The sequence below is a fragment of the Aquarana catesbeiana genome, linkage group LG08 (genome assembly GCF_042186555.1).
Source record: "Aquarana catesbeiana isolate 2022-GZ linkage group LG08, ASM4218655v1, whole genome shotgun sequence".
Classification (NCBI taxonomy): domain Eukaryota; kingdom Metazoa; phylum Chordata; class Amphibia; order Anura; family Ranidae; genus Aquarana; species Aquarana catesbeiana.
Genome location: NC_133331.1, coordinates 296,699,044 through 296,724,232, shown reverse-complemented (window position 1 = coordinate 296,724,232; position 25,189 = coordinate 296,699,044). Strand labels below are relative to the sequence as shown.

The 25,189-nt window shown below is 48.1% G+C and overlaps 2 protein-coding genes across 2 annotated transcripts in view; both read right to left on the bottom strand.

Annotated features, from left to right (window-relative positions):
- Window positions 1-15,482, bottom strand: part of LOC141105477 (uncharacterized) — a 38,029-nt gene extending 22,547 nt beyond the window's left edge. The window contains exons 1-2 of the mRNA XM_073595329.1: window positions 15,384-15,482; window positions 5,840-6,365 (exon numbers count right to left, since the gene is read on the bottom strand). Of these exons, the coding sequence (XP_073451430.1) occupies window positions 5,840-6,365; window positions 15,384-15,482 (625 nt within the window). The remainder of the gene's footprint in view (window positions 1-5,839; window positions 6,366-15,383) is intronic.
- A 2,764-nt stretch (window positions 15,483-18,246) lies between these two features.
- Window positions 18,247-21,924, bottom strand: LOC141104785 (uncharacterized). Its single transcript, XM_073594531.1, has one exon. It carries the CDS (start codon window positions 21,418-21,420, stop codon window positions 19,324-19,326), a length of 2,097 nt encoding a protein of 698 aa, XP_073450632.1. The 5' UTR covers window positions 21,421-21,924; the 3' UTR covers window positions 18,247-19,323.
- Window positions 21,925-25,189: the final 3,265 nt, after the last annotated feature.

The following is a 25,189-nucleotide window of genomic DNA, read 5'->3' as shown; positions in this document are numbered from 1 at the left end:
AATGCATCAGTAGAAGCTACCTGACCCCCGAGATAACAAGTAAATATCAGAAAGGGCCAGCCACCTGTTGGAGAGGATGCCAAGAGATTGGAACAATGGGACACATGTGGTGGAGTTGCCCCATAATTAAAAACTTCTGGCATAAAATCCTTGTCCTCATAAAGGAAATAACGGGAATAGAGGTAGCAGACGACCCTTGGGAGGTCCTGTTCCTAGGGGGGAGGGGGGATCTAAATAACGGTAAGCAGACTCTTGTCCCGCAACTTCTGAATGCGGCAAAAAGAATGATCCCAAGGAACTGGCAGAGGAGGGAGAGCCCGGAGATATGGGAGTGGTTTGACGCAATAGAGGAGATTTGTAATTTGGAGACACTGGAGTGCAGAGTAGAAGACATAAGAAGTAAGAATCTGGGTAGCTGGGACCATTGGAAAAAATTTAAAAAAACATGGAGCTACACCAAAGAAATAAAATCTGTAATTTAAGAAGGAGAGTGGAATGAATGTTAGACCCTGGAGAGAACGGAGGGGGGGATTGGGGAGGGGGGAGGAATGGGTTGGAGGGGAGAAGGGGGAGGGCAGGGATAGACAAATAAGAATTTAACATGGTCAACTGGATTTATATGACCTCCGGCAAGTCTAAGTAATCCCCTTGACTGGATATATGTATGGTTGTAAGCACTCTTCTTTCTTCTTTTTGTATTATATGGCAAAGTGTCACGATGATGAGACAATGAGAGAGGGCCGGATAACTAAATGAACTGCAAAGTTGATCTACACCCCTCAAATTGGTCGACTGATGTGACAAAAAAAAACAAAAAAAAAACAAAGAGTCTCCATCAGACCCTCCTTACATCAATGTTCCCATTATAGTCCTCCCTTACATGAGTGTCCCCATTATAGTCCTCCCTTACAACAGTGTCCCCATCAGAGTTGGCCCTTACATCAGTGTCTCTAATAAATCAGAGTCTCCATCAGTTCCCCCTTACATCAGTTTTCCCATGAGAATCCCCCCTATATCAGTGCCCCCATCAGAGTCACCCCTTACAACAGTGTCCCCGTTATAGTCCTGCCTTACAACAGTGTCCCCATTGGGGGCCCCCCTTACTTCAGTGTCCCCATCAGAATCCTCCATTACATCAGTGTCCCGATTAGAGGTCCTCCTTACATCAGTGTCCCCATTATAGTCCTCCCTTACCACAGTGTCCCCATTGGAGGCCCCCCTTACATCAGTATCCCCATTAGAGGTCCCCCTTACATCAGTGTCCCCATCAGAATCCTCCCTTACCTCAGTGTCCCCATCAGAGTCCCTCTTACAGCAGTGTCCCCATTAGAGGTCCTCCTTACATCAGTGCCCCATTAGAGTCACCCCTTACATCAGTGTCCCCATTAGAGGTCCCCTTACATCAATGTCGCCATTATAGTCCTCCCTTACATTAGTGTCCCCATCAGAGTTGTCTCTACATCAGTGTCCCCATCAGAGTCCCCCCATATCAGTGCCCCATCAGAGTCACCACTTACAACAGTGTCCCCATTATAGTCCTCCCTTACAACAGTGTCCCCATCAGAGTCCCCCCATCAGAGTCACCCCTTACATCAGTGTCCCCATTAGAGTTGTCCCTTACATCAGTATCCCTAATAAATCAGAGTCTCCATCAGACCCCCTTACATCAGTGTCCCCATCAGAGTCCCCCTATATCAGTGCCTCCATCAAGTGTCCCCATTATAGTCCTCCCTTCCATCAATGTCCCCATTAGAGCCCTCCTTAAATCAGAGTCTCCATCAGACTCCCCCCTTACATCAGTTGCCCCCATCAGAGTATCACCTCTTTTTTTCTGCTTCTAGCAGGGCTGTAGCTCTGCAACAGAAGGGTGGGAGCCGGTAGGCGGATCAGGTCTGGATGGGGGAAGCTCCGCCCTCCTATGAATGCTGGGGCAAGCTTGTCACTGGTTGCTAGGACCCCAGCAGTCCTAGAAGATGACACAGCACAGCGGGGTAAAAAGAACCTGGCCTGGAGACTGCGCTCGCGGTGAGGACATCACTTGCTGTTGGGGGGGGGGGGGGGGGAGCAGCGACTGTGCACATCAACAGCGAAAACAGTGAAATTTTGTTGCAGGCCGCATGGGACCCGCGAGCATTATACTGGAGATCCCCTTCCCTATACTAAGTGTCCTTCCACATGACACTGATCATTCTCTGACATACACTCAGGGCTTTTCTTCAGTGGGAACGCAGTTCTGGGACCTCCAGCACTCAATGTATGTAATAGTAAGGGGTGTGCTGGGGATCTACTGTCACTGCTGAGGATCTGTTTTTGTGTGAGGGTCTATTGTTGATGGGGGGTCTTATGTTGATGTTAGGGATCTACTCTTGAGGGAGAGGTCTATTGTTGTTGGCTGCTGGAGAGTCTATTGATGTTGGCTGATGGGAGATCGGTTGTAGCCGCTAGGGAAGTATAATGTTGTTGGGGGTGGATCTTTCATTGCTGGGGGTGGTATTTTGTTGTGGGTGGTCAATTGTTGCTGGGGTATCTATTGTTGCTGTGTGGAGAGTCTATTGTTGTGTGGGGGAACTATTGTTGCTGGGGTGGGGTATATTGTTGCAGGGTTGGGGGTCTATTGTTGCTGTAGGGACCTATTGTTGCTGGGGTAGGGTCTATTGTTGCTGGGTGGGCTCTATTGTTGCAGGGTTGGGGGTCTATTGTTGCTGGGGTAGGGTCTATTGTTGCTGGGTGGGCTCTATTGTTGCTGGCTGCTGGAGAGTCTATTGATGCTGTCTGCTGGGAGATCTGTTGTTGCTGCTAGGGGAGTTTTATGTTGCTGGGGTGGAATTTTGTTGTGGGTGGTACATTGTTGATGTGTGGAGAGTCTATTGTTGTGTGGGGGGACTATTGTTGCAGGGTGGGGTTTATTGTTGCAGGGTTGGGGTCTATTGTTGCTGGGGGAACCTAGTGTTGCTGGGGTGCATTGATGCTGGGGGAATCTATTGTTGTGAATAATCTATAGTTGCTGGGGTGGGGGTCTATTGTTGCTGGGGGGATCTATTGTTGCTGGCTGCTGGGAGATCGGTTGTTGCCGCTAGGGGAGTCTAATGTTGCTAGGGGTGGATCTTTTGTTGCTGGGGGTGGTATTTTGTTGTGGGCGGTCCATTGTTGCTGTGTGGAAAGTCTAGTGTTGTGTGGGGGAAGTATTGTTGCAGGGTTGAGGTCTATTGTTGCTGCAGGGACCTATTTTTGCTGGTGGGGGTTGCATTGTTACTGGGGGGAGTCTATTATTGTTAAGGATCTATTGTTGCTGGGTTGGGGTCTATTGTGGCTGGGGGGATCTGTTGTTGCTGGCTGCTGGAGTCTATTGATGCTGGGACATCTGTCGTTGCTGCTAGGCGAGTCTTATGTTGCTGGGGTGGAATTTTGTTGTGGGTGGTACATTGTTGCTGTGTGGAGAGTCTATTGTTGTGTGGGGGGACTACTGTTGCAGGTTGGGGTTTATTGTTGCAGGGTTGGGGTCTATTGTTGCTGCAGGGACCCAGTGTTGTTGGGGTGCATTGATGCTGGGGAATCTATTGTTGTGAAAAAAATATAGTTGCTGGAGTGGGGTCTATTGTTCCTGGGGGGATCTATTGCTGCTGGGAGATCGGTTGTTGCCGCTAGGGGAGTCTAATGTTGCTGGGGGTGGATCCTTTGCTGTTGGGGGTGGTATTTTGTTGTGGGTGGTCCACTGCTGCTGTTTGAGGAGTCTAGTGTTGTGTGGGGGAGCTATTGTTGCAGGGTTGGGGTCTATTGTTGCTGCAGGGACCTATTGTTGCTAGGGTGGGGTGCATTGTTTGCTGGGGGGAGTCTATTGTTGCAAAGGATCTATTGTTGCTGGGGGTGGTTTTATTGCTGCTGTGTGGAGAGTCTATTGTTGTGTGGGGGAACTATTGTTGCTGGGATTGGGTCTATTGTTGCTGGGGGAGTCTATCGTTGTGAAGGAACTATTATTGCTGGGGTGGGGGTGGGGTCCATTGTTGCTGCAGGGACCTACTGTTGGCTGGGTGGCGTGCATTGCTGCTGGGGGAGTCTATTGTTGTAAAATGATCTATTGCTGCTGTGTGGAGAGTCTATTGTTGTGTGGGGGAACTATTGTTGCTGGGGTGGGGTCCATTGTTACAGGGTTGGAGTCTATTGTGGCTGCAGAGACCTATTGTTGCTGGGGTGGGGTGCATTGTTACTGGGGGGAGTTTATTGTTGTGAAGGATCTATTGTTGCTGGGGGGGGTCTATTGTTGTAAAAGGATCTATTGTTGCTGAGGGATCTATTGTTGCTGTGTGGAGACTCTATTGTTGTGTAGGGTCCATTATTGCAGGGTTGGAGTCTATTGTGGCTGCAGGGACCTATTGTTGCTGGGGTGGGGTGCATTGTTACTGGGGGGAGGTCTATTGTTGTGAAGGATCTATTGTTGCTGGCTTCAGGGGGATCTATTTGACTGCTTCTCTTGTTATTAGACAAGATTACATTCCATACAAATTATTTAGGACCGCCTAATAAAACTTGGGATGATGTTCGGGGGTGGAACCAAGACACGGTGCTCAGAGGGTGGTAGGGGGTAGAGCCAAGGGATAGTGCTCGGGGGTGGAACCAAGGGACAGTGCTCAGAGGGTGGTAGGGGGTGGAGCCAAGGGATAGTGCTCAGGGGTGGAACCAAGACACTGTGCTCAGAGGGTGGAGCCAAGGGATAGTGCTCAGGGGTGGAACCAAGGGACAGTGCTCAGAGGGTGTTAGGGGGTGGAACCAACGAATAGTGCTCGGGGGTGGAACCAAGACACTGTGCTCAGAGGGTGGTAGGGGGTGGAGCCAAGGGATAGTGCTCAGGGGTGGAACCAAGGGACAGTGCTCAGAGGGTGGTAGGGGGTGGAACCAAGGGATAGTGCTCGGGGGTGGAACCAAGGAACAGTGCTCAGAGGGTGGAGGCAAGGGATAGTGCTCGGGGTGGAACCAAGGGACAGTGCTCAGAGAGTGGTAGGGGGTGGAGCCAAGGAATAGTGCTCGAGGGTGGAACCAAGGAACAGTGCTCAGAGGGTGGTAGGTTTGGAGCCAAGGAATAGTGCTCGAGGGTGAAATCAAGGGACAGTGCTCAGAGGGTGGTATGGGGTGGAGCCAAGAGATAGTGCTCGGGGTGGAGCCAAGGGACAGTGCTCAGAGGGTGGTAGGGGTGGAGCCAAGGGATAGTGCTTGGGGGTGGAACCAAGGGAAAGTGCTCAGAGGGTGGTAGGGGTGGAGCCAAGGGACAGTGCTCAGAGGGTGGTAGGGGTGGAGCCAAGGGACAGTGCTCAGAGGGTGGTAGGGGTGGAGCCAAGGGATAGTGCTTGGGGTGGAGCCAAGGGACAGTGCTCAGAGGGTGGTAGGAGTGGAGCCAAGGGATAGTGCTCGGGGGTGGGACCAAGGGACAGTGCTCAGAGGGTGGTAGGAGTGGAGCCAAGGGATAGTGCTCGGGGGTGGGACCAAGGGACAGTGCTCAGAGGGTGGTAGGGGGCAGAGCCAAGGGGGGAGTTCCTGCACCTATTCTCTGCATTCACCCATGCCTTTATTCTTCTCTGGAATTGTCCTGCCTATACTCCTGCATTGTATTGCTGAATTGCAACTTTACTTCCTACTACCCTGAAGTTACATTAGTAACGTTGCCTCCATTTCAGGAAATTCTGTGACTAACTAAATTCCCACACCATCCAGGATCTCCTTGTGAACAGTTTCCCACATCACAAAGACCAGCCCCGTGTTTTCTAAGGTGTGTCTCTTCCCAGGGTGGAGATCTCTGCTGTATGGCACAATATAGAAGACATTTCCCGCACTCAGGACTTTAACACACCCTCGAGGGTCGTGTGGGATCTCAGATGTAGAGTAAGTTGGTACTTCTGCGAATAACATTTTCCACACTCAGAACACGAATACGGCTTCTCACCAGTGTGAGTTCTCTCATGTCTATAAACCCTGGACTTCTCTGAAAAACATTTCTCGCACTTAGGACAGGAATACGGCTTCTCCCCCGTGTGAGATCTCTGATGTCTAGAAAAACTGGACTTTTCTGAAAAACATTTCCTGCACTCAGGACAGGAATACGGCTTCTCGCCTGTGTGAGTTCTCTGATGTATGACCAGTGCAGATTTTTGAGAAAAATATTTTGGACAATCAGGGCAGGAATACGGCTTTTCACCAATGTGCAGTTTCTGATGTTTGAAAAGACTGGACTTATGTGAAAAACATTTCCCGCACTCAGCACAGCAATGTGGCTTTTGTCCAGTGTGAAAACTTTGATGCTCAGCGAGACGTGCTTTACTCGGAAAACATTTCCCACACTCAGAACAGGAATACGGCTTCTCCCCCTTGTGAGATCTCTGATGTTGGGAAAGATGGGACTTTATTGAAAAACATTTCCCACACTCCGTACAGGAATACGGCTTCTCCCCCGTGTAAAATCTTTTATGCACATCAAGACTAGATTTAAAACGAAAACACTTCCCACACTCAGTACAGGGAAACCTCTTATCTATTGGAAGGACAGCACCGTCCCTCACAGTCTGAGGTTCCTCAGGATAAGAGGAATACGATGGTCCGGCACCGTCCCTCACAGTCTGAGGTTCCTCAGGATAAGAGGAATACGATAGTCCGGCACCGTCCCTCACAGTCTGAGGTTCCTCAGGATAAGAGAAATACGATGGTCCGGCACCGTCCCTCACAGTCTGAGGTTCCTCAGGATAAGAGGAATACGATGGTCCGGCACCGTCCCTCACAGTCTGAGGTTCCTCAGGATAAGAGGAATACGATGGTCCATCTACACTGTGTGGTGCCGGATGGACATTTGAGGTAGTCGGGTTTGCTCCTGGACTATGCTGTGTGATGTCCTCATCTTCTACTTTACAGTCTGGAGACAAAGTGAGACAATCCTCTGAGGTTTTCCTCATCTCCCGTCCATCTACTAAAATAGAAATACAAAGATTATTACTAGACATGAGCAGATTGGTTCCCCTAAACCAGGACTCCGCCCACATCAGGCAGCTTTGTCTCTGAGGATCTTACAATTCCCCCCTCAAGGTAACTAGTAAATGGGTCCTCTGATCTCCTACCAGTTCATTTCTTTATTCATGGACCTTAGTCAGAGAGTGAGGAAACAACGAGAACTCTCTTTTATAGGAGTGACAGTGATGAGGGGATTATAGGACGAGTGTCCCCTCCCCCTCTATCACTCATTGCCATCTTCCCAACACAAGAAGTCCTGCACTTCCTTATTTAGTCCATGATTTAGTCATGAATAACAGCGGGGCTGAGCCCCACCAGAGGTCAGAGAGTGAGGATGGGGGGAGAACAACCAAGATGAAGACTGGACTGATCCTGAAGACCACCATCATTGGGTTATTGACTCCTCCCTCATTATCACTTTCTGTTTAAGGTTCCAAAGTTGGAGGATGTTATCACATTATTATCACCATGTAAAAGTCTGTGCTCCAATCACATCATCAGATATAAAATGTCCAGCTGGTAGGAAATGGGTGTAACAAAAGAGAATACATATTATGTGTATATATAGCAGTGGGTGGAGGGGAGAGGTGTCGAGATTTTTCTGGAATGAACATGTATGAATAATATGGAATGTCAATGAATGATGGAGCCTGAGCTCAGTATTACAGGTGTTCAGAAATTTCAAAACGAAGGCCTTAAAAGGACTAACATTTGAGACACGTCGTATATGTACAGATTATATATACACACACACACACACTACTATATATAACACCACAAGTATTGGGACACCTGCCTTTACACACACATGAACTTTAATGACATCCCAGTCTTAGTCCGTAGGGTTCAATATTGAGTTGGCCCACTCTTTACAGCTATAACAGCTTCAACTCTTCTGGGAAGGCCGTCCACAAAGTTTAGGAGGGTGTCTATGGGAATGTTTGACCATTCTTCCAGAAGCGCATTTGTGAGGTCAGGCACTGATGTTGGACGAGAAGGCCTGGCTCACAGTCCCTGCTCTAATTCATCCCAAAGGTGTTCTATGGGGTTGAGGTCAGGACTCTGTGCAGGCCAGTCAAGTTCCTCCACCTCAAACTCGCTCATCCATGTCTTTATGGACCTTGCTTTGTAGACTGATGTGCAGTCATGTTGGAACAAGAAGAGGCCGTCCCCAAACTGTTCCCACAAAGTTGGGAGCATGAAATTGTCCAAAATGTCTTGGTATGCTGAGGCCTTAAGAGTTCCCTTCACTGGAACTAAGGGGCCAAGCCCAACCCCTAAAAAACATCCCCACACCATAACCCCCCCCCCCCTCAACCAAATGGTTTGGACCAGTGCACAAAGCAAGGTCCATAAAGACATGGATGAGCGAGTTTGGGATGGAGGAACTTGACTGGCCTGCATAGAGTCCTGACCTCAACCCCATAGAACACCTTTGGGATGAAATAGTATGGCAGAGACTGTGAGCCAGGCCTTCTCATCCAACATCAGTGACCTCACAAATGCTCTTCTGGAAGAATGGTCAAACATTCCCATAGACACCCTCCTAAACCTTGTGGACAGCCTTCCCAGAAGAGTTGAAGCTGTTAAAGCTGCAAAGGGTGGAGCCAACTCAATATTGAACCCTCCGGACTATGTGCCTTATAAGACGCAAACAAGCTCTCTTGATCAGATACCATCTATGACTTTCTTGTAACCCTTCTGAACATTCTCTATGGGTCATCACATCAGCGGTCTTGCGAATCCCCGGGTGTGGTTCTCGTAATCCACTTTGCTTGGTAAGATATCATTTCATACCTACACTGCAAAAGTTTTCCCTCACTTCTGAATCTACTGAACGTGGGTCATGATTTGAGGTGATGGAATTTTGGGCATTAAATCCTATCCAAAAAAAGGTATCTTTCCCACCGAAGGAATCCAATAATGAAGCTCGGCTGCGTCAGTGTACCTAGTAGCATAGGCTCGATCCTTGACATCTGCTGCAGAAGAATCTGAGGGGAAGGTCTGATTGTGGCGGACCTTGTTGTCTGCTGGTTTAGTCGTAATTACTCACATTCCGAGAGGGCAGAGATTATACCACATTCATGAAAAATAAACCATCCAATTTCTATTAAGTTCAATTAATTATTTTATGGTGCTTAACCACTTCCCCCTTAAGGTGTACGTCATATGACGTCCTGGAGTTGAAGTGGTTAAATCTGTATGATGGGTGCACCTGCAGGTATCATTCAGATATCTTCTCTTTCTGCAGGCGATTCCTCCATGTAAAAAACAAATACCAGCTGTTCAGCCACTTGATTGTTTTTACAGCAGTAATAAGTGTTTATGACCCACCTGTGCTGATCTCTGTAGGAGTGTCCTCCTCTATAAATGTCCCCATTATTCCATCCTCCTCCATAGACTGCTGATCATCCCTCACATACCTCTCTTCTTCTTCTGATTTAACCTCAACTTTTATATTTATCAGATCTTCACCCTAAACCAAGAAAAGGATTGAAAATATATTCATGTAGGATCCACACATTATTTCCACGAGTCACTGTCATGTTCTAGATGTTCTGTCTCACCAACCCGATGATGGTGAGGGATGGTGTGACCTTCCTGTGTGAAGTCCTGGGAATACAGAGGACGGGGACATCTCTCTGGTGGGTTCCTGGTATTAGGTGGCTCCATCATATCCTTGTGTCCATCTGAAAACTCCTCCATCACTCCATACTCCTCATCCTCCTCTTTATACTCTTCTTTAACATCAATATTATCATCCCCGAGGTTTCCACTCTGAGTATTTAATAAGACATTCAATGTAACAAACATGCTTGTGTATAAATCATAATTACCAATAATTGTTCCTCATCTACCTGATGATGGTGAGGGATGGTGTGACCTTCCTGTGTGGAATCCCGGGAATACAGAGGACGGGGACATCTCTCTGGTGGGTTCCCATTACTGGATCCATCTGTAGGAAACACACACACTGACTGAATACATTGTTTCTATGTGTTTATCAGATGATGGGGGATCTAGGTGGACCCTCCGTACTGCTCTCTCCTTTACAATAAAGTCTCCTCTTACCCGGTGATGTGAGGGGCGGCTGATTGTCCATCATGATGTCCTTGTAGAGATCCTTGTGTCCTTCTAAATACTCCCACTCCTCCATGGAGAAACAGACAGTGACATCCTGACACCTTATAGGAACCTGACACACACAATGATACAGTCACCATCCAGACACATCCCTTGTCTGTTACTGGATAATGTCCCAGAATTCCCAGAATCCTCCTCACCTCTCCTGTCAGCAGCTCCATCATCTTCTTGGTGACTTCTAGAATCTTCTCCATGTTGTGTCTCTCAGGTTTTAGGGAGTCACATGGAGGCACTGTGATGGTCATATGATCACCTGACTTCACAAGAGGAAATCTCTGTATTGGAGAACCAATAGAAATAGCATGTTAGAATCCCAGAATCCTCCTCACCTCTCCGGTCAGGTCTGTGTTTTACTAATAGAGATAAGAGTGATGTCATGTGACCTCCCAGAATCCTCCTCACCTCTCCGGTCAGGTCTGTGTTTTATTAATAGAGATAAGAGTGATGTCATGTGACCTCCCAGAATCCTCCTCACCTCTCCGGTCAGGTCTGTGTTTTACTAATAGAGATAAGAGTGATGTCATGTGACCTCCCAGAATCCTCCTCACCTCTCCGGTTAGGTCTGTGTTTTATTAATAGAGATAAGAGTGACGTCATGTGACCTCCCAGAATCCTCCTCACCTCTCCGGTCAGGTCTGTGTTTTATTAATAGAGATAAGAGTGATGTCATGTGACTTCCCAGAATCCTCCTCACCTCTCCGGTCAGGTCTGTGTTTTACTAATAGAGATAAGAGTGATGTCATGTGACCTCCCAGAATCCTCCTCACCTCTCCGGTCAGGTCTGTGTTTTATTAATAGAGATAAGAGTGATGTCATGTGACCTCCCAGAATCCTCCTCACCTCTCTGGTCAGGTCTGTGTTTTATTAATAGAGATAAGAGTGATGTCATGTGACCTCCCAGAATCCTCCTCACCTCTCCGGTCAGGTCTGTGTTTTATTAATAGAGATAAGAGTGATGTCATGTGACCTCCCAGAATCCTCCTCACCTCTCCGGTCAGGTCTGTGTTTTATTAATAGAGATAAAAGTGATGTCATGTGACCTCCCAGAATCCTCCTCACCTCTCCGGTCAGGTCTGTGTTTTATTAATAGAGATAAGAGTGATGTCATGTGACCTCCCAGAATCCTCCTCACCTCTCCGGTCAGGTCTGTGTTTTATTAATAGAGATAAGAGTGATGTCATGTGACCTCCCAGAATCCTCCTCACCTCTCCGGTCAGCAGGTAGATGATCTCCAGGGTGAGGTTTAGTATCTTCTCAGTCATGTGACTCCGGTCCTCCTCCATCCTCATTGGTCCCGTCATTTGATCTATACAGGTCTCCTTGTAGACGGATAATTTGGGGAAATGAAAGTAAGAATTATTTGGATGGTGTTGGTCACACAATAATAGGATGTGGAGGGGGAATAGGAGGGTTGCTGTACATATCGGAACTACTACCCCCCCATGAGAACACTTTTAGTGCATTCTACATTTTTGAGAGTCTTATGCCAGATCAGGATTTCCATTTTCTCTGTTGGGTTTGTTTGGTTTCTGAACTGGATTTGATTAGTATTAGATCTGCAGACAAGGAATGATAAATACGATCCTTCCTTTGACTTGTTTGCTCTGAGGCAGTGATGTGAGGACAATGTCGGGTCATCATGATGTCCAGGAAGGGGAACTTGTTGACTTTTGTCCAGATTTGCCGGCTAATCAGGATAATTGCCAGAACTCTGACTGCAAGGCTCCAATCTCCGGCAGCCTGCTGACTGACAGGAGTGATGTCACTCTCTGCAGTAAGAGAAGGGATTTGATTGGATAACAGAGAATGCTGGTGGAGTAGAGAGCTGTGTGGGAGGAGTCTGTTCTCTTCCCTCCAATGGCAGCCCAGTGTGGGTAAGAGGGGAACAGCGGGGGGGGGGGGTTGCTCTCTTGGGTGTCAAGTATTCTGTAGTATCCAGGACTTTGTACATAGTGGTGGTGGGTTCTCTAACCTCCTCAGAGGACCTCATTTACTGCTGAGATGATCAGTGAGTGGATGGTCACCGATTGTCCTCCACTCTCTCCGCTGACACCAGCCAGGGATGTCCCGGGGGCTCAAATGAGGTAGCAGGGACCGGGATACCTGGCTGGGAGGAGGAGGTTGCTGGGGGGTTAGCACTTTACAGCCACTTGAATGACAAGAAAGCCAGCAGTTTGTTAGGGGGATGTGCTTACTCTGCTGGGCACTATTGCCCCATAAGTGGGGAATGTTTTGACCCTGAAGGGGTTAATCTAGGTTTCCAAACTATATACTGTATGTGTGTACAGTAATATTATTATACAAGATTTATATGGTGCCAACTTTTTACGCAGTGCTTTACAATGAGGGGGGAGGTGGCACAAAAGGAAACAGCTGTGGGGAGATGATCTGATGGAGGTGACTCGGGTACAGGTGGAGGTGGGGTAGGCTTCCCTGAATAAGTGAGCTTTCAGGAATCGTTTAAAACCAGACAGGGTAGGGGCTGGGAGAGAGATTTGGGTGATCTCTGCAGATGAGGTTGGTAATGTAGCTGGGGGCAATGTTGTGGTTAGTATTTTGAAATTTATACGGTGGGGTAGAGGAAGCCAGTGATGGGATTGGCAGAGAGGGGTGGAGGACACTGAATGGAAGCCAGTGGGGGGATTGGCAGAGAAGGATGGAGGACACTGAATGGAGACCAGTGGAGGGATTGGCAGAAAGGTGTGAAGGACACTGAATGGAGACCAGTGGAGGGATTGGCAGAGAGGGGTGGAGGACACTGAATGGAGACCAGTGGAGGGATTGGTAGAGAGGGTGGAGGACACTGAATGGAGGTCAGTGGAGGGATTGGCAGAAAGGTGTGAAGGACACTGAATGGAGGCCAGTGGAGGGATTGGCAGAAAGGTGTGAAGGACACTGAATGGAGACCAGTGGAGGGATTGGCAGAGAGGGGTGGAGGACACTGAATGGAAGCCAGTGGGGGGATTGGCAGAGAGGGGTGGAGGACACTGAATGGAGACCAGTGGTGGGATTGGCAGAGAGGGGTGGAGGACACTGAATGGAAGTCAGTGGAGAGATTGGCAGAGAGGGGTGGAGGACACTGAATGGAGGCCAGTGGAGGGATTGGCAGAAAGGTGTGAAGGACACTGAATGGAGACCAGTGGAGGGATTGGCTGAGAGGTGTGGAGGACACTGAATGGAAGCCAGTGGGGGGATTGGCAGAGAGGGGTGGAGGACACTGAATGGAAGCCAGTGGGGGGATTGGCAGAGAGGGGTGGAGGACACTGAATGGAGACCAGTGGAGGGATTGGCTGAGAGGTGTGGAGGACACTGAATGGAGGCCAGTGGAGGGATTAGCAGAAAGGAGTGCAGGGCACTGAATGGAGGCCAGTGGAGGGATTGGCAGAGAAGGGTGGAGGACACTGAATGGTGGCCAGTGAAGGGATTGGCAGAAAGGTGTGAAGGACACTGAATGGAGGCCAGTGGAGGGATTGGCAGAGAAGGGTGGAGGACACTGAATGGTGGCCAGTGAAGGGATTGGCGGAGAGGTTTGGAGGACACTGAATGGTGACCAGTGGAGGGGTTGGCAGAGAGGTTTGGAGGACACTGAATGGAGGTCAGTGAAGGGATTGGCGGAGAGGTTTGGAGGACACTGAATGGTGGCCAGTGGAGGGATTGGCGGAGAGGTTTGGGGGACACTGAATGGTGGCCAGTGGAGGGATTGGCAGAGAGGGGCAGCAGTCACGGATCGGTTAGTAAGGTGTATTAGTCTGGCAACAGCATTCATAATAGATTGAAGAGGGATAGGCTGTGTGAGGGTCAGCCAATGAGGAGAGAGTTGCAGTAGTCAAGTTGGGAAATAATCAAGGAGTGAATAAGTTGTTCTGCGGTGTCGTTAGTCAGGAAGGGGCAAATTCTGGAGATGTTGCGAAGGTTGAGGCGGCAGGATGTAACCAGTGATTTGATGTGGGGGATGTAGGAGAGGTCAGAGTCTAGGATTACACCTAACATCATGGCAATGTGTGGAGGAACATGGTGCCGTTGATCTGAATGGTAAAGTCATGGGAGGGGATTGGGGAGGATAAAATATTACAAGCTCAGTTTTAGAACGATTGAGTTTGAGGAAGTGGTGTGACATCCATACTGATACGTCACTTAGTAAGTTTGGGTTATGTGAGGAGATTGAGGTGTATTATCTGCTGGAGACAAAAGACATCACAGTGACTATGGAGGAAGAGGACGGAACATGACGGGGGGTTACTGGGTGTAAATAGAAAATAAGATCTTATTACCTCCTCTACTGCCACTTCCAGCAATGTCTCCTCACTACCTTCTCCCAACTCACCTCACAGCTGGAAAGTCCTATTTATGCCTGACATCACTTCCTGCCTGTAGCTGACATCACTTCCTGTCTGGGCAGAAGTGAGATCACCACCTTGTGAAGCTCAGAGGAACTGCAGTGCGATAACGTCTCGTAGTGTGAACACAGCCATGTGCTGTGTGTGTATGTACTGTAAATGTACGAGGGGCCACATTGTATATTTTACCCCATAGCAGTGGGCTCCAGAATCTTCAGTACGAGGGGCCACATTGTATATTTTACCCCATAGCAGTGGGCTCCAGAATCTTCAGTACGAGGGGCCACATTGTATATTTTTCCCCATAGCAGAAGGCTCCAGAATCTTCAGTACGAGGGACCACATTGTATATTTTTCCCCATAGCAGGGGGCTCCAGAATCTTCAGTACGAGGGGCCACATTGTATATTTTACCCCATAGCAGGGGGCTCCAGAATCTTCAGTACGAGGGGCCACATTGTATATTTTACCCCATAGCAGGGGGCTCCAGAATCTTCAGTACATGGACCACATTGTATATTTTACCACATAGCAGGGTGCTCCAGAATCTTCAGTACGAGGGGCCACATTGTATATTTTACCCCATAGCAGGGGGCTCCAGAATCTTCAGTACGAGGGGCCACATTGTATATTTTACCCCATAGCAGGGGGCTCCAGAATCTTCAGTACATGGACCACATTGTATATTTTACCCCATAGCAGGGGGCTCCAGACTCTTCAGTACGAGGGGCCACATTGTATATTTTACCCCATAGCAGGGGGCTCCAGACTCTTCAGTACGAGGGGCCACATTGTATATTTTTCCCCATAGCAGGGTGCTCCAGAATCTTCAGTACGAGGGGCCACATTGTATATTTTACCCCATAGCAGTGGGCTCCAGAATCTTCAGTACGAGGGGCCACATTGTATATTTTACCCCATAGCAGGGGGCTCCAGAATCTTCAGTACATGGACCACATTGTATATTTTTCCCCATAGCAGGGGGCTCCAGACTCTTCAGTACGAGGGGCCACATTGTATATTTTACCCCATAGCAGGGGGCTCCAGACTCTTCAGTACGAGGGGCCACATTGTATATTTTACCCCATAGCAGGGGGCTCCAGACTCTTCACCATGAGCGGCCACATTGTATACTTTACCCCATAGCAGGGGGCTCCAGAATCTTCAGTACGAGGGGCCACATTGTATATTTTTCCCCATAGCAGAAGGCTCCAGAATCTTCAGTACGAGGGACCACATTGTATATTTTTCCCCATAGCAGTGGGCTCCAGAATCTTCAGTACGAGGGGCCACATTGTATATTTTACCCCATAGCAGGGGGCTCCAGAATCTTCAGTACGAGGGGCCACATTGTATATTTTTCCCCATAGCAGTGGGCTCCAGAATCTTCAGTACGAGGGGCCACATTGTATATTTTACCCCATAGCAGGGGGCTCCAGAATCTTCAGTACGAGGGCCACATTGTATATTTTACCTCATAGCAGGGGGCTCCAGACTCTTCACCATGAGGGGCCACATTGTATATTTTACACCAAAGCAGGGGGCTCCAGACTCTTCAGTACGAGGGGCCATAGCAGGGGGCTCCAGACTCTTCAGTACATTGTATATTACGAGGGGCCACATTGTATATTTTACCCCATAGCAGGGGGCTCCAGAATCTTCAGTACATGGACCACATTGTATATTTTACCACATAGCAGGGTGCTCCAGAATCTTCAGTACGAGGGGCCACATTGTATATTTTACCCCATAGCAGGGGGCTCCAGAATCTTCAGTACGAGGGGCCACATTGTATATTTTACCCCATAGCAGGGGGCTCCAGAATCTTCAGTACATGGACCACATTGTATATTTTACCCCATAGCAGGGGGCTCCAGACTCTTCAGTACGAGGGGCCACATTGTATATTTTACCCCATAGCAGGGGGCTCCAGACTCTTCAGTACGAGGGGCCACATTGTATATTTTACCCCATAGCAGGGGGCTCCAGAATCTTCAGTACATGGACCACATTGTATATTTTACCACATAGCAGGGTGCTCCAGAATCTTCAGTACGAGGGGCCACATTGTATATTTTACCCCATAGCAGGGGGCTCCAGAATCTTCAGTACATGGGCCACATTGTATATTTTACCCCATAGCAGGGGGCTCCAGACTCTTCACCATGAGGGGCCACATTGTATACTTTACCCCATAGCAGGGGGCTCCAGACTCTTCAGTACGAGGGGCCACATTGTATATTTTACTCCATAGCAGGAGGCTCCAGAATCTTCAGTACGAGGGGCCACATTGTATATTTTACCCCATAGCAGGAGGCTCCAGAATCTTCAGTACGAGGGGCCACATTGTATATTTTACCCCATAGCAGGAGGCTCCAGAATCTTCAGTACGAGGGGCCACATTGTATATTTTACCCCATAGCAGGGGGCTCCAAACTCTTTACAATAATGCCTCCATCAGTGCCCCCCTCTTACATCAGTGTCCTCATCAGTAGGGATGTGCTCGTTCGACTCGAACATCGGGTGTTCAGCAAATATCATGGGGCGTTCGCAGGAAATTGGAGCGCAGTGGAACACCCCATAATGCACTCCGAGATCGCAGTGCATTGCTGAATGATGATTGGCCAAAACATGCACCTGTCCTGCATGCTTTGGCCAATCGCAGCGCGCTCTGCTGAGAGCCATGATTGGCCAAAGGCAGGGTGCCTTTGGCCAATCATGGCTCAGGGGGACTAAGCCCACGCCCCACACTATATAAGGCTGCTTACATAGCGGTCATGTATAGCGTGTGAATGGAGATAGATTGAGCTAGATTAGGCAGGTTAGTTAGTGGCAGTGTATTTGATTGATATATATATATATATATATATATATATATATATATACTCTGCATTTAGCGTAGACTATATATTCAGTGTATACTCCATATTCAGTCAGTGCAGGCAGTGTAGTTTATATAACACAGTGTATTGTAGTGGTTAAGGGGAACCCCGCGCCAAAATAAAAAAAATGACATTGGAGTCCCCCCAAATTCCATACCAGGCCCTTCAGGTCTGGTATGCATTTTAAGGGGAACCCCACACCAATTTTCTTTTTAAATTTAGCGTGGAGTTCCCCTTAATATCCAGACCTGAATGGCGTGGTAGTGGACTGGGGGGGGGGACCCACGCCATCTTTTTTCAATGATTTTTTATGTATATTGCCGGGATCTGGCAATACATTATAGTCACGAGCAATTTTAAATTACATTTTTCCTTTAGAAATGTCATTTTGCTGTGGTATTGTTCTAAACATGGGAAAGATGTGCTACTTTACAGGCAGACTAAGGGGACCCCTGGGCACAATATTTAATCTTTATTGTTTCACTTTAAGCAATATTAAAATCACTGCTCCCGAAAAAAAACGGCCGTTTTTAAAACTTTTTTTTTGCATTGATCCATGTCCCCTGGGGCAGGACCCGGGTCCCCAAACACTTTTTATGGCAATAACTTGCATATAAGCCTTTAAAATGAACACTTGATTTTTCACGTTCGTGTCCCATAGGGTTTAACGGTGTTTGCGAGTTCGTACAAATGATTTGCCTGTTTGCTTGTTCTGATGCGAACCGAACCCAGGGGGGGGGGGGTTCGGCTCATGGCTACTCATCAGGGTCACCCCTTACAATCAGTATTCCCCTAAAGTATGAGGGCCACATTGTGTATTTTTGCAAATATACACGAGACAAAAAAAAAATAAAAATCCATTTATAAATTAACAAATCGCAAATCGAACTTTAATAAATGGAAATGTTTTTATTGGACTTTATTTGTAATCAGCATGATATGATCCAGAACAAAAGAGAAAAAACTTTAATGAAACAAAGAAAAGCCCTTACCATACATTGGTACACAGACATTGAAAACTGCTTTTCTTTGCTTACGTTTTTTTTTTTTACCCCATTGGTGTCCCCCCCCCCCCTTACATCAGTGCCCCCATCAGAGTATTACCTCTTGGCCGTATCTATTATTGTGAAGGACCTACTGTTGCTGGGGTGGGGTGCATTGTTGCTGAGGGAACCTATTGTTGATGGAGGGGGGATCTACTGTTGCTGGGGTGGGGTGCATTGTTGCTGAGGGGACCTATTGTTGGGGGGGTTCTACTGTTGCTGGGGTGGGGTGCATTGTTGCTGAGAGGACCTATTGTTGCAGGGGGGGGGGGTTCTACTGTTGCTGGGGTGGGGTGCATTGTTGCTGGGGGGATCTACTGTTGCTGGGGTGGGGTGCTTTGTTGCTGAGGGGACCTATTGTTGCTGAGGGGATCTATTGTTGCTGGCTCCAGGGGATCTATTTTACTGCTTTTCTTGTTATTCGACAAGAACAAATTCCATACAAATTATTTGGCACCACATAATGTTACTTGGGGCAGTACTGGAAGGTGGGTAGGAGGTGGAGCCAAGGGACGGTGCTCAGAGGTGGGCAGGGGGCGGAGGCAAGGGGGGGGACTCAGAAGTAGGGAGTTCCCGCACCTATTCTCTGCATACACCCATGACTATATTCTTCTCTGGAATTGTCCTGCCTATTATCCTGTATTTTATTGCTGAATTGCAACTTTACTTCCTACTACCCTGAAGTTACATTAGTAACTTTGCGTCCATTTCAGGAAAGTATCCGTTTCCCTCACTGCAGCGATACTGATCAGAGGAATTAGGAGCCACCAATCAATTACTTTACAGAATTTTTCTGCGACTAACTAAATTCCCACACCACCCCGGATCTCCTTGTGAACGGTTTCCCATATTACAAAGACCAGCCCCGTGTTTTCTACGGTGTGTCTGAAGGTGTTCTTCTTCTTCCCATGGGGAGATCTTTGACTTAAACTCAGGACTTTAACACACCGCCACGAGTCGTGTGGGATCTCAGATGTAGAGTAAGTTGGTACTTTTGTGAATAACATTTTCCGCACTCCGAACAGGAATGCGGCTTCTCGCCAGTGTGAGTTCTCTCATGTCTATAAACACTGGACTTATCTGCAAAACATTTCCCGCACTCAGAACAGGCATATGGCTTCTCCCCCGTGTGAGAACTCTGATGTATGACTAGTGAAACTTTATGAAAAAAAGATTTCTCACATTCGGGACAGGAATACGGCTTTTCACCCGTATGCAATCTCTGATGTTTATTAACACTGGACTGATATGAAAAACATTTCCCGCACTTAGGACAGGAATACGGCTTCTCCCCCGTGTGAGTCCTCTGATGCGTGATCAGTGCAGATTTTCCAGAAAAACATTTTGGACAATCAGGGCAGGAATATGGCTTTTCACCCATGTGCAATCTCTGATGTCTGTAAAGAGCGGACATACTTGAAAAACATTTCCCGCACTCAGTACAAGAATATGACATTGTGTCTGTATGTAATCTCTGATGTACGGAAAGACTTGCTTTATGTAGAAAACTTTTCCCGCACTCAGAACAGGAATGCGGCTTCTCCCTCGTGTGAGAACTTTGATGTATGACCAGTGCAGATTTTGTAAAGAATCTTTTCCCGCACTCAGGACAGGAATACGGCTTCTCCCCCGTGTGAGATCTCTGATGTTGGGAAAGATAAGACTTCGCTGAAAAACATTTCCCGCACTCAGTACAGGAATACGGCTTCTCGACTGTGTGAGATCTCCGATGTTGGGAAAGATGGGACTTGACTGAAAAACATTTCCCGCACTCAGGACAGGAATACGGTTTTTCACCCGTGTGAGATCTTTTATGCACATTAAGGCGGGATTGAAACTGGAAACCCTTCCCACACTCAGCACAGGAGAACCTCTGATCTGTTGGAAGGACGGCACCGTCCCTCACAGTCTGAGGTTCCTCAGGATAAGAGGAATACGATGGTCCATCTACACTGTGTGGTGCCGGATGGACATTTGAGGTAGTCGGGTTTTCTCCTGGACTATTCTCAATATGAGAACTCCGATGTGTGGAAAGTTGTGACTTTAGTACAAAGCATTTCCCACACTCAGGACAGGAATACGGCTTCTCACCCGTGTGATACCTCTTATGTCTGGAAAGATTGGACTTATCTGAAAAACATTTCCCGCACTCCAGGCAGAAATACGGCTTCTCTCCCGTGTGAGTTCTTTTATGAAGATTAAGTTTGGATTTAGACTGGCAACACTTTCCACACTCAGTACAGGAAAACCTCTTATGTGTTCGAAGAACTGCACTGACCCTCAAAGTCTGAGGTTCCTCAGGATAAGAGGAATACGATGGTCCATCTACACTGTGTGGTGCCGGATGGACATTTGAGGTAGCCGTGTTTTCTCCTGGACTATTCCCCGTATGAGAACTCTGATGTGTGTGAAGTTGTGACTTTAGTACAAAGCTTTTCCCACACTCAGAACAGGAATACGGTTTCTCACCTGTGTGAGATCTCTGATGTTTGGAAAGATTGGACTTGTCTGAAAAAGATTTCCCGCACTCAGGGCACAAATATGGCTTCTCTCCCGTGTGAGTTCTTTTATGAAGATTAAGTTTGGATTTAGACTGGCAACACTTCCCGCAATCAGTACAGGAAAACCTTCTATGTGTTGGAAGGATGGCACCGTCCCTCACAGTCTGAGGTTCCTCAGGATATGAGGAATACGATGGTCCGGCACCGTCCCTCACAGTCTGAGGTTCCTCAGGATAAGAGGAATACGATGGTCCGGCACCATCCCACACAGTCTGAGGTTCCTCAGGATAAGAGGAATATGATGGTCCATCTACACTGTGTGGTGCCGGATGGACATTTGAGGTAGTCGGGTTTTCTCCTGGACTATACTGTGTGATGTCCTCATCTTCTACTTTACAGTCTGGAGACAAAGTGAGACAATCCTCTGAGGTTTTCCTCATCTCCCGTCCATCTACTAAAATAGAAATACAAAGATTATTACTAGACATGAGCTGATTGGTTCCCCTAAACCAGGACTCCACCCACATCAGGCAGCTTTGTCTCTGAGGATCTTACAATTCCCCCCTCAAGGTAACTAGTAAATGGGTCCTCTGATCTCCTACCAGTTCATTTCTTTATTCATGGACCTTAGTCAGAGAGTGAGGAAACAACGAGAACTGTCTTTTATAGGAGTGACAGTGATGAGGGGATTATAGGACGAGTGTCCCCACCCCCTCTATCACTCATTGCCATCTTCCCAACACAAGAAGTCCTGCACTTCCTTATTTAGTCCATGATTTAGTCATGAATAACAGCGGGGCTGAGCCCCACCAGAGGTCAGAGAGTGAGGATGGGGGGAGAACAACCAAGATGAAGACTGTCAAACAAAAACACATGAAAAATTCCCAGCTCAACTTACCAGTCAGCATGTAATAAACCACAGGGGTTTTGTTTGCACACATTGGCCCAGCTAACGGACAGCCTGACCACATACAGTGCCTTGAAAAAGTATTCATACCCCCTGAAATTCTCCACATCTTGTCATGTTACAACCAAAAACGTAAACGTATTTTATTGGGATTTTATGTGATAGAGCAACACAAAGTGGCACATAATTGTGAAGTGGAAGAAAAATGATAAATGATACTGTCAGACTTCCACGTAGCAGACAGGTGAGCCCGATGTAGCAGGGGGAGGCCTCCCTTACGTATCTGGTTACCGGCCCCTGGTAGTATGGACAGGAGGCACGGGAGCACAGAATGGTATGAGAGCCTGGCGGGTTAGCTGCAGGAAGATCCCGGTAAAGATGGTTATGGAGATCACCAGTCAACTGAAGCACAGGCAGTGGATGCAGAGCAGGAGTGGAGCAAGCAGGTCGGGTCACAGGCAGAGGTCGGCAGCAGACGGGCAACGTAGTACAGAGGAGCAGGCAGGTTCGTAGTCAGGACAGTCCGGGATCAGTGGCAGGCAGCAAGCAAAGAGAATCAGAGACAGGCCGGTGGTCAGGAGATCAGGTACAACAGGAAACAGGAAGCAGGAAGCAGGTGCAGGGATACAGGGAGCTGAAGATCGGACAGCACCGAGCCCCCTGTGCAGATGGCCTAAATAGGCAGGTTGGCGCCAAACACTGGATGCGCGCGCACGCCGACGCGTGCCCCCGCACACACGCACGCGCCCGCACACCCGCACCCGCGGCGGCACGCACGGGAACGCGCGCGCCGACGCGCCCCAACGCACCGCGATGCCCACCAACAGCGCATCTGCCCAACGGAACTCTCTGACAGTGCCCACCCCCTCAAGGGCAGCCTCCGGATGTCCAACTGTGCCAATTTGGAAGCGTGGGTACTCCTGAAAGACCTCAGAAGCTCTTCGGCATGTAAGTTGCCCTCTGGCTCCCAGGAGTTGTCCTCTGGTCCATACCCCCTCCATTTGATCAAGTACTGCAACTGGTTGCGTCTCTTCCTGCAATCCAAGATAGCCTCCACCTCGAATTCTTCCTTGCTATTGACAATTATGGGTTGCGGTGGGTCAGTACTTCGACCAGCAAAGGTGTTGGGTACAACAGGTTTTAACAATGAAATGTGAAAGACCGGATGAATCTTCAGAGTACTAGGTAAGTTGAGTTCGTAGGCCACATTGTTAATTCTCTTCTTGACTGAGAACGGACCCAAGAATTTGGGGCCCAATTTCCTTGAAGGGCAGGCCATTCTTATATTGGTCGTGGATAACCAAACCTGTTTGCCAGGTTCCAGGATGAGCTCTCCCCGCCTCTTCCTGTCAAACATCTTCTTATTATACTCTTGGGTCTTAGCCATGGTGTCCTGCAGGAGTTTGTTGTTAGAAAGAAAGAAGTTCATGGTCTCAGAGACCGCAGGGATCGCACATTCAGGTAAAGACCTGGGCAGAAAGGACGGGTGGAAGCCGTAATTGGCAAAAAAAGGTGTTTGATTAATGGTCGAATGTAAAGAGTTGTTATAGGAGAACTCAGCGATTGGCAGCAGAGAGACCCAGTCGTCCTGAGAGAAAGATGAAAAACAACGGAGGTATTGCTCCAAAGTTTGATTAGTTCTCTCCGTCTGCCCATTAGTCTGGGGATGGTAAGCGGAGGAGAGTGCCAGCTCAATTTCCAGGGAATTACAGAGAGCCTTCCAGAACCGAGAGGTAAACTGAACACCACGATCAGATATGATGTTCGATGGGACTCCGTGCAACCTGACAATTTCTTTAATGAAGACCCTTGCTGTCTCCATGGCCGAAGGCGTGCCCTTCATAGGCAGGAAGTGAGCCATCTTGGTTAACCTGTCTACGACGACAAAGATGGTAGAGAAGCCCTCTGCCTGGGGAAGCTCTACAATGAAATCCATTGATATCATCTTCCACGGTCTATCCGGGACTTGTAATGGTTTTAGCAGACCCCAGGCTCTAGTCCGGCTATTTTTGTTCCGGGCACAGGTGGTACAAGATTCTACATAGTTCTTGCAGTCGTTCACTAACAGAGGCCACCAAAATGTGCGCTGCACTAACTCCGTCGTCTTCAGCACACCGAAATGTCCAGCCATCTTATGATCATGGCAGAGCTCTAGCACTGCTACCCTCAAATCTTCAGGGACTACGATTTTACCCTTGTGCCAAAAAAGACCATCCTGGGCCCTCACCTCCTCTCCGGAACTTGGGGTCCAATTTAAAGAAGCTTGTTTTATGCGGGATAGCAGATCCACTTGGAGTAAAAGAAAATTTCCGGATGGAAGAATGGTGTCCGGATGCACAGGTTTGCCGGAATCAGGGAACATACGAGAAAGAGCATCCGGCTTGGTATTTTTGGAACCAGGTCTGTACGTTATATGAAACTGAAATCTGGAGAAAAATAGAGCCCATCTTGCTTGTCGAGGTTTCAGTCTTTTGGCAGTTCGGAGATACTCCAGATTTTTGTGGTCCGTATAGACCAGGATAAGGTGTGCTGCACCCTCCAGTAAATAACGCCACTCCTCCAAGGCGGATTTAATGGCCAGAAGCTCCCGATCGCCAACATCATAATTTCTCTCCGCTGAAGAGAGTTTGCGGGAGAAAAAGGCCACTGGGTAGAGAAGGGCCTTTGGGCCTTGCCGTTGGGATAGAACAGCTCCGACTGCGACCTCCGAAGCATCCACTTCAAGGACGAATGGTAGAGCAGGATCTGGGTGTTTTAAGATTGAAGCGGAGGTGAACAGCTCCTTGAGTTTTTCGAAGGAGGATTGTGCCTCAGGGGACCACTGGAATCGATTCCCTTGTCTGGTTATTTCGGTGATGGGGGCAATTATTGTAGAGAAGCCCCTAATGAACTTCCTGTAAAAGTTCGAAAAGCCGTTGAACCTTTGAACCCCTTTTTTATTGGAGGGAGCGGGCCACTCCAGAATGGCTGATACCTTCTGCGGATCCATTTTTATACCATCAACAGAAATGATTAGGCCTAAAAACTGGATGCTTTGAAGTTCGAATTGGCACTTTTCTGGTTTAGCGTAAAGTCCATGCTGCCTGAGACGAGCCAACACATTTCTGACATGCCTGCGATGATCGGGACTGAGGAGGAAAAGATCAGGATATCGTCTAAATAGACAATAACATATAGATCCAAGAAGTCACGGAAAATGTCATTGACAAAATGTTGGAACGTAGCAGGTGCGTTGCACAGGCCGGAGGGCATGACAAGGTATTCGTAATGCCCAAATCTGGTGCGAAAGGCTGTCTTCCACTCATCTCCTTCTCGAATGCGGATCCAGTTGTAGGCACCACGGAGATCTAACTTGGTAAAGATTACTGCGGATCCCAATCTCTGGAAGA

Excerpts from the sequence above, each read along its gene's own strand:
- LOC141104785 (XM_073594531.1), bottom strand. The coding sequence starts at position 21,420 with ATGTGGGTGGAGTCCTGGTTTAGGGGAACCAATCAGCTCATGTCTAGT.